This window comes from Larimichthys crocea, chromosome XI, assembly GCF_000972845.2.
Source record: "Larimichthys crocea isolate SSNF chromosome XI, L_crocea_2.0, whole genome shotgun sequence".
Lineage (NCBI taxonomy): Eukaryota > Metazoa > Chordata > Actinopteri > Sciaenidae > Larimichthys > Larimichthys crocea.
In genome coordinates this window covers 19,866,312-19,875,524 of record NC_040021.1, presented here as the reverse complement: position 1 = coordinate 19,875,524, position 9,213 = coordinate 19,866,312, and the positions used below count along the sequence as shown (strand labels likewise).

Below are 9,213 nucleotides of genomic sequence, written 5' to 3'. Positions count from 1 at the left end.
TCACTCTCATGTAGAGGTAATTAGCGGCACATTGTGTTAAAAGACAATTGAGCTCAGCTCTGCTGTGCGTCAGCTTCTGGATGTTGAGGTGGTCGTGCAGAAAGTCTGGGTGTGCCTGCTGTCGGAGTGGGAGCATCAGCGTGGAGGGTGGGGGGAGAAGGAGGAGGAGGAGGAGAAGGGGGAGGAGGGGAGGAGGGGGGGAGGATGATTAGGTTGTCTGAGTGTTGTGTATTGGTTGGTTCATGGTTCTGGTTGTTACTAATGACTCACCTGTGCAGGTGTGTGTGTGTTGCATTCGGGTGCAGCAGGTAGATGGAGGGAAAGGTGGAGATGTGCAGAGCGTCCAGCAGAGCGGAGTCAGAGCTCAGAGCTCGCCTCACCTCCACACCTGAGTACTGCAGGAGGTCCAGGATCACCTGACAGACAGACAGGTACAGACCGTTAGTCTCTCCTCTTCAGGTGAACTTCCTGTTCCTTCAGCCTGTCTCACCTCTCGTCCGACGTACGACTCCTGATCCTCGACGATGACGGCGATGAAACGATCCGACCTTTGACCCACGAGAGGGAGGAGCTCTGCAGAGCTACAGACAGGCAGACAGACAGACAGGCAGACAGGTTTGATTAATCAGGTCTTTGTATCTTCATGTTGGACTCGGGTCGGTCTGGTTCTGGTTCTGGTACCTGTACGGCTCCAGTGTTGGACAGCGGTCTGGTTGGTCCAGCTTGGTGTGATTCTGCAGGATGTTCACCATCAACTGTCTCACTGACTGGATCTGTCTGTCTGCACCTGAAGACACACAGACAGGTACAAAGGGACAGTGTTGAAGAACACGCTGTGAAACAGGTGTTGTGAGACAGGTGATGTGAGACAGGTGATGTGACACAGGTGATGTGAGACAGGTGATGTGAGACAGGTGATGTCACACAGGTGATGTCACACAGGTGATGTAAGACAGGTGTTGTGAGACAGGTGATGTGAGACAGGTGATGTGACACAGGTGATGTGACACAGGTGATGTGAGACAGATGTTGTGAGACAGATGTTGTGACACAGGTGATGTGAGACAGGTGTTGTGAGACAGGTGTTGTGACACAGGTGATGTGAGACAGGTGATGTCACACAGGTGATGTCACACAGGTGATGTAAGACAGGTGTTGTGAGACAGGTGTTGTGAGACAGGTGTTGTAAGACAGGTGTTGTGAGACAGATGTTGTGACACAGATGATGTCACACAGGTGTTGTGAGACAGGTGTTGTGAGACAGGTGTGATGTCAATGTGTCTCACCTCTGTAGGTCGTCCCTCTGTCTGTCTCTGGACTGTGAGCCCTGAAATACTGAAGACACATAAAGTGAATTTAAATTCTTCTTACTACCCCTCTAGAACACTGCGCCCTCAGGACGCTGGGTTCCTTGTGGTTCCTTGTGGTTCCTTGTGGTTCCTTGTGGTTCCTATAGTCTCCAAAAGTAGATTGGGAGCCAGAGCTTTCAGCTATCAGGCTCCTCTTCTGTGGAACAAACTACCATTCTGGGTTCAGGAGGCAGACACGGTCAACACCTTTAAGAGTAGACTGAAGACTTTCCTCTTTGATAGAGCTTATAGTTAGTGCTGGCTCAGGTCATCCCTTAGTTATGCTGCCATAGGATTAAACTGCAGGGGGACTCCTCCCTGCCCCTGCAGTACTCTGACTGTAGTACTGTAGTACTCTGACTGTAGTACTCTGACTGTAGTACTGTAGTACTCTGACTGTAGTACTCTGACTGTAGTACTGCAGTACTCTGACTGTAGTACTCTGACTGCAGTACTGCAGTACTCTGACTGTAGTACTCTGACTGTAGTACTGTAGTACTCTGACTGTAGTACTCTGACTGTAGTACTCACATCAGAGTAATGCAGTACTAAATCAGATACGCGTAGGTGTGTGGTGTGTACCTATGTGTGTATGAGTGGACCTTGTGGTGTACCTGTGTGTACCTGTGTGTGGGTGTGTGTGTGTGTACCCTTGTGTGTGTGTGTGACCTAGGTGTGTGATGTGTGGTGTGTGTACCTATGTGTGTATGTGTGTCCGTGTGTGGGTGTACCTGTTGTACCTGTTGTGGTGTGTACCTTGGTGTTTTTGTGTTGGGTTTTAATACCTATATGGTTTGTGGGTTGTGTTTGTGTTTGTAACCAGTGCAGTGTGTAACCTGTGTGTGTGTGGTGTCTGAAACCTGTGTGTGTGCGTTGTGTGTGGTGGCACCTGTTTTGTGTGTTGTGTACCTGGTGTGTGTGTTGTTTCCTGTGTGGTGTTGATCTGTGTGTGGTGTCTGTACCTGTTGTGGTGTGTGACACTTGGTGTGTGTGTGTACCTGTGTGTGGTGGTGAGTGTGTGTACACCTTGTTGTGTGTGTGGTACCTGTGTGTTGTTGTGTGTGCACCTGTGTGTGGTACCTATGGTGTGTGGTATCGGTGTGTGGTGTGTCTGACCTGTGTGTGGTGTACCTGTGTGTGTGTTGATACCTGTGTGTGTGTGTACAGTTGTTGTGTGGTGTGACCTGTGTGTGTGTGTAAGGGATGTGTACCTGTGTGTGATTGTGTGTTGGTGTGTAATGTGTGTGACCTTGTGTTGGTGTGGGGGGTCCCTTGCAGCACGGTGGCCGTGCTTCATGTTGGACGGTCAGGACATGAACAAGAGTCCAAGGGAACATGGGTAACCTCGAGCCCCGCCCTGCTGGACACTGAGAAACCAACCAAGCGAAGCTGCCGCGCCCCAGAACACACCTGAGATCTGGACAGGAAACAGGAAGTTGCATTGCTACATCACCGCGTGCATGTGTGTGTGTGTGCGTGTGTGGTTTGTGCATGTGTTGTGTGGTGGGTCTGTGTGTGTGTCGTGTGTGGTGGTGTGTGGTGTGTCGTCACCGCCATTTTTGGGTTTTGTCCACCAGGTCCAGATGGCCGGGACGGGGAGATTCGCTGCAGTTCAGACTGTGCATGCCAATCAGAGAGAGTCTCCTCACTTCACCACAGAACCCCCACCTGGATACACTGAACGACAAACAGACAGCAGCAGACAGAACAGACAGACAGACAGGAATGCAGACAGAAGACGACAGAAACAGACAGACAGACAGATAGACAGAAGAGACAGACCGACAGACAAGGTTCAGCAGCCAATCAACTGAGCTTCAGCATCACTGAGCTGGCAGATTAGACTGATTTGTTCTCTTACACTGAGGCTCATGGGTACTTGAGTTTTTTTAAAAGGATGTGTGTTCCCTCTGCTATGTTGCTTACCCTTTGGCAACCAAAGTGACAAAGTCCTTAAATATCTGTTAGGCTCCTCCCCCTCCACTGGGTATTTTGGGTAGCAACTCGACCCGCAGCAGGTAATAAGTGCTAGACTCCAGAATCAGCTGTGTACAACACTCTTCGAGCCAGCAACACACCACACACACACACACACACACGACACAACACACACACACAACGCTTTACTGACGATCTCTGAGCCGAGCCGGCCGAGCCGGGCCACATCACTGACCTGTCAAGAGTCTTCAGGTTCTGAGGCTTGTTTTTCCTGACAAGCGGCCTCCACCACATTGACCTCGCAACGGGAACGCCACCAGACGAACACGCTGAACACCAGGTAACGACTCTTCAACAAGGAGGAGAAGAAGAAACGAAACTGCTTCTGCACTTGAAGTGATTAAGGTAAGGTTAGAGTGTTGGGATGGGTGGGGGGGGGGGGGGGGGGGGGGGGGGGGGGGGGGGGGGGGGGGGGGGGGGGGGGGGGGGGGGGGGGGGGGGGGGGGGGGGGGGGGGGGGGGGGGGGGGTGGGGGGATGCTATTTTGCTGAGAGGTTGTGTATTGGTGAGTAAGTTTCCTTGTAGGACGAAGACACGGGGCAGGTGGGTTGATGGAGGCCCATGTTGATCAGGTGGAGGGAGGCTGGGGATTAGGTTGTTGAGTGTTTGAGATTGGCGAAGCGAGGTTCTGGTGTTACAAGTCGCCTCACCTCAAACAGTGCAGGGAGGCAGGAGGTCAATGGTCAGCAGGAAAGGGAAGGAGGCAGAGAGCGTCAGGAGGGTTCGATAGCTGACCCAACCTGAACCGGGGTTCAGGATCACCTGCACAGCGTACAGCCGTTAGTCTTCCCTAGGTGAACTTCCTGTTTCCTTCAGCCGGTGTCTCACCTCTCGGCCGACGTACGACTCCTGATCCGCGCAATGCGGCGATGAAAGGAACGAATCCGACCCTTGACCCAACGAGAGGGGATGAGCTCTGCAGAGCAACAGAACGGCAGAAGACAAGCAACAGCAGACAGGTTTTTGATGTAATCAGGCTTTGGTTAATCTTCATGTTGGACCGCGGGTCGGTCTGGTTCTGGTTCTTGGTACCTGTACGGCTCCAGTGTTTGACAGCGGTCTGGTGGTCCAGCTTGGTGTGATTCTGCAGGATGTTCACCATCAACTGTCTCACACTGACTGGATCTGTCTGTCTGCACCTGAAGACACACAGACAGGTACAAAGGGACAGTGTTGAAGAAAGCTGTGAAACAGGTGTTGTGAGACAGGGATGTGAGACAGGTGATGTGACACAGGTGATGTGAGACAGGAGATGTGATCAGTGTGTTCACACAGGTAGTCACAAAGGTGATGTAGACAGTGTTGTGAGACAGGTGATGTGAGACGTGATGTGACACAGGTGATGTGACACAGGTGATGTGAGACAGATGTTGTGAGACAGATGTTTGTGACACAGGTGATGTGAGGACAGGTGTTGTGAGACAGGTGTTTGTGACACAAGGTGATGATGAACAGGTGATGTCAACAGGTGGATGTAAGACAGGTGTTGTGAGACAGATGTTGTGACACAGAGATGTCACACAGGTGATGTAAGACAGGTTTGGTGAGACAGGTGTTGTGAGACAGTGTTGTAGACGGTGTTGGGAACGGTGTGATGTCAATGTGTCTCACCTCTGTAGTCGTCCCTCTGTCTGTCTCTGGAACTGGTGAGCCCTGAAATCTGAAGACACATAAAGTGAATTTAAATTCGTCTTACTACCCCTCTAGAACACTGCGCTCTCAGGACGCTGGGTTCCTTGTGGTTTCCTTGTGGTTTTCCTTGTGGTTCCTATAGTCTCCAAAAGTAGATTGGGAGCCAGAGCTTTCAGCTATCAGGCCCCTCTTCTGTGGAACAAACTACCATTCTGGGTTCAGGAGGCAGACACGGTCCAACACCTTTAAGAGTAGCTGAAGACTTTCCTCTTTGATAGAGCTATAGTTATGCTGGCTCAGGTCATCCACTTAGTGAGCTGCCATAGGATAGACTGCAGGGGACCCTCCCTGCCCTCCTTGCTAGTACTCGACTGTAGTACTGCTGTACTTTAGTACTCGCTGACTTGTACTACTGTACTCGACTCGTAGTACTTACTGTAGTACTGTGTACGAGTAGTACCTAGTACTGACTTGTAGTCCTGGAAAAAAGGGATAGGGATTCTTCGTACTGTTAATCGATAAACTCTGACGTAGTACGTTGTGAGTGCTGAATCGGGTCAAGTAAGAAGTGTCCAGTAGTTACTCGGACTGTATACTGTTAGTTCTCCTGCTGCAGTTACACGGGGCAGTATCTTTGCAAGCTGTAGTTCAATGAACTGAACGGGAGTACGGGTAAGTACTCACTGCAGGAAAATTTACTCTGACTTGTTAGGAACTACTAAACTGCTAGTAACATAATAGGACAACCTACAATGAACTGGTAAGAGGATAACCGCTGACTGTAGTTATACAGTAAGTGTATAAAGGGGGACTACGTTGAACGTTTGGTAGAAAACTGGATGCTGGACACGCACTATATTTTGCAGAACGTCAAAGTTTTTCCCTCCTGAGCGCAGGTCCAACACGCTTGTCCTCGACATTGTGACGTGGTCAGGTCTGCAGTCCCAGTGAGAGACAGACAGGTAGACGAGGGAGAGACATAAGGATGGATTCAGAGACAGATAGCAGGTGAGAAAAACATCAGACAGACAGGTGCACAGTAGACTAGACAGACAGGTGGGACAACGAACAGACCTGAAACCGACAGTGGTGGACGAAAGAAGCAGAGCGTACAGGTGTGACTCAACAGACACGACAGACAGGTGGAATCCAAGACGACAGGTGACAGAGAAGACAGACAGTGGCAGAGAAGACAGACAGGTGGGACACAGACAGACAGGAGGGGACACGACAGACAGACAGGACGTGGGACACGACAGACAGGTGGGAAAAGACAGACAGACAGGTGGGACACAGAAAGCACGGTGGAAACAGGAAGACGTTTAAAACTGAAAGAAAAATATACAGTCGTAAAAGGGCTGGGTCCTGGACAATCACTCCCTAACCACTATGTAGTGCACTATATAGTGACCACGCCATTTTGTAGTGGTGTCCGAATGTTTAGTGTCCACTATATAGTGCACTGCATGTATCCCACAATTCACCGCGAAATGTAGTGAACATCCGATGGTCACTAACCGAAGCAAGATATCCCATCATGCATTGCCAGAAGTTCTCTGGGCGCGGAAAGGAAATAAATTGAAATAAATTGAAATAAATTGAAATAAAAAAGTAAATAAAAAGTAAATAATTGAATTACTGATAAAACACAAACAGACTGACAGTAGATGGCATTTCTATAGCGCTACATGAGTTTTCTAAAATAACGGTGCATGTTTTTTTCGGCGGATGGATGAGAGGATGAGGATGATGCTTCAATAGAAAACAAAACACGAAAATAAAACATACAGGACAGTAATCAAAAGACTGTAATTTAATAAAAATGCAGTAGTAAATGGACAAGAATTATGTGAGACGACGTTAATGTGGTACGTTTTAATTGTGCGACAGCAACGACGTAATTACCGGCGCCAAGAGAAGTGTCCGAACATTTTTCTGCTGAGCTCACGAGATAGTCCACTACATTTATCTCCCTGTGGAGGGAGTGAGGAGTGATTTCAGACACAGCCAGGGTCACTTCATTGGGTACACCAGTTTGTCTAATCAGCCAATCACGTGGCAGCAGAGAGAGACAGGAAGGAAACAGGAAGTCTGTAACACCTGTTACAACAGCAGAAGAAGAAGAGAGCAACTTCCTGTCAGCTGACAGGTGAGCTCGACGGGCTGATGAAGAAGAAACACCTGCCAAACTGCCGGTCCCTTCACAGACAGACAGGTTCAGACAGACAGACAGGTTCAGACAGACAGACAGGTTCAGACAGACAGACAGGTTCTCAGGTGTGGAGTTGTGTGTGTGTGTTGTGCCAGAACAGGAGCTGGGCTGAGCAGCTGCATGCTGGCAGAGGACAGGACGTGAAGGACTCTGGGGGAGTCTGTCTCCCAGCTGTCTGTCTCTCAGGGGTCAGGAGGGGGCGACAGGCTCTTTGTCTGGCTGTGTGTGTGTGTGTGTGTGTGTGTGTGTGTGTGTTGAAGCAGCAGCTGGTCTCTGTGTGTTGTTCCCCTGGGATGGAGACAGATGGCTGCAGACAGACAGACAGACAGACAGGCAGACAGACAGACAGACAGGTTCCCACAAGCTCACTAAGCTCACTATGAACAGCTCACCTGAACCGGTCCGGTCTGGTTCAGGGCACTTCCTGGGTGAACTCAGTTGATGTCACCTGTCTGTCTGTCTGTCTGTCTGTCTGTCTGCCTGTCTGTCAGCGTCATGGAGCTAACAGGTAACGTGTCTGTGATGATGACGTCAGAAATCAGCTGATTGGATGTTGACGCTCAGGTGTGTTCAGGTACACCGACCAGAACCTCCTGATGCCTGAGCCCGCGGGCTCCTGAGTGACCTGCAGGTTCCGATAGACTGATGCCGAACCGGACAGGACACGTGACAGACACAACAAAGCCTGGACCTTTAAGAGAGAGAACAGAACCGGTCCGGTACCTTTGACGTCCTGGGCCAGAGCCTTCCATGTGCTGGAGTACTGGATGCAGTGTCCGCACCAGGACGAGTAGAACTGGACCAGCCAGGCCGAGGACGAGTTGGTGACGCTGGGCTTCAGGCTGCCGCTGCTCAGGATCACCAGCGGGTCCTCCTCCGTGTACAGGCGGGCCGAGGCGGCCACACAGCCGGGGACGAGCCACAGAGCGACCGCCGCTTCGAACCACAGCCGGAGCATCACTGCGGTCCTCCGGGGACAGACTGGCCGAGAGAGGCGGTCAGAGAGCGGGCGGGCTGGAGCCGAACCGAGGCGGAGAGAACCGGGGAGACATGAGAGCTGCGGCAGAGAGCGGACAGAGATCAGACGTCCCACTCTGTCCACAGACCGTGAACACAGCGCCACACACACACACACACACACACACACACACACACACACACACACACACACACACACAGTGAGCTCAATGAACTTTATTGACACGCATTGAAACAAACAAACACCGATCACAGTCATCGATTAGCTGATCAGGTTGGTTGTCATGGTGACGGCTGTTTTCGCGCCAGAGTGAGTCTCTGTCCAAACACACGATCTCTGATTGACGCCTGGGCTGACGTCACAGACGTGCTGCGTTTAGGTGTCCTCAGAGATCTGAACTTCCGACTGCAGACAGACTGCAGCTGTTTATAGTCAGTGTCCATGTGTCCCCATGTGTAACAGACTGAAGCTGTTTATAGTCAGTGTCCATGTGTCCCCATGTGTAACAGACTGAAGCTGTTTATAGTCAGTGTCCACGTGTCCCCATGTGTAACAGACTGAAGCTGTTTATAGTCAGTGTCCATGTGTCCCCATGTTTAATAATATAACAAACTGACGCTCATCTGTCCCACAGTCCCTGAACACAGCAGCGCTCTTCTGTTTGAACTCATAAAACATTAAAATAAAATAAATAAACATTAAAATAAAATAAATAAACATTAAAATAAAATAAATAAACATTAAAATAAAATAAATAAACATTAAAATAAAAGAAATAAACGTAATTTCAGACGGAAGTGACGTTTATTTTTAATGTGAAACTTCCGGTTGAACCGTTTGTTTTCTCTACGTCAGACGTTTAGCGTCCTGTTCCCATAGCAACGGAGCACCTCGACACCGGAGGACACGGAAACACAGGTGAGACAGACAGACAGACAGGATGAGGACAGATAGACAGACAGACAGGATGAGGACGGACAGACAGACAGACAGACAGACAGGATGAGGACAGACAGACAGGATGAGGACAGACAGACAGACAGA

General features: G+C 50.1%; 3 protein-coding genes across 3 annotated transcripts in view; 1 reads left to right on the top strand and 2 right to left on the bottom strand.

Moving 5' to 3' along the window:
• qsox2 (quiescin Q6 sulfhydryl oxidase 2) overlaps window positions 1–7,687 on the bottom strand; it is a 19,728-nt gene extending 12,041 nt beyond the window's left edge. Inside the window, exons 1-6 of the mRNA XM_027284305.1 lie at window positions 7,671–7,687; window positions 7,583–7,610; window positions 1,287–1,335; window positions 682–787; window positions 491–581; window positions 271–416 (exon numbers count right to left, since the gene is read on the bottom strand). Coding sequence (XP_027140106.1) covers window positions 271–416; window positions 491–581; window positions 682–787; window positions 1,287–1,335; window positions 7,583–7,610; window positions 7,671–7,687 — 437 coding nt within the window. The remainder of the gene's footprint in view (window positions 1–270; window positions 417–490; window positions 582–681; window positions 788–1,286; window positions 1,336–7,582; window positions 7,611–7,670) is intronic.
• Window positions 7,550–9,213, bottom strand: part of LOC113746867 (sulfhydryl oxidase 2-like) — a 6,956-nt gene continuing 5,292 nt past the window's right edge. Inside the window, exon 2 of the mRNA XM_027284248.1 lies at window positions 7,550–8,247. Coding sequence (XP_027140049.1) covers window positions 7,729–8,148 — 420 coding nt within the window. The 5' untranslated portion in view covers window positions 8,149–8,247 and the 3' untranslated portion in view covers window positions 7,550–7,728. The remainder of the gene's footprint in view (window positions 8,248–9,213) is intronic.
• cfap77 (cilia and flagella associated protein 77) overlaps window positions 8,668–9,213 on the top strand; it is a 5,968-nt gene continuing 5,422 nt past the window's right edge. Inside the window, exon 1 of the mRNA XM_027284304.1 lies at window positions 8,668–8,694. Coding sequence (XP_027140105.1) covers window positions 8,668–8,694 — 27 coding nt within the window. The remainder of the gene's footprint in view (window positions 8,695–9,213) is intronic.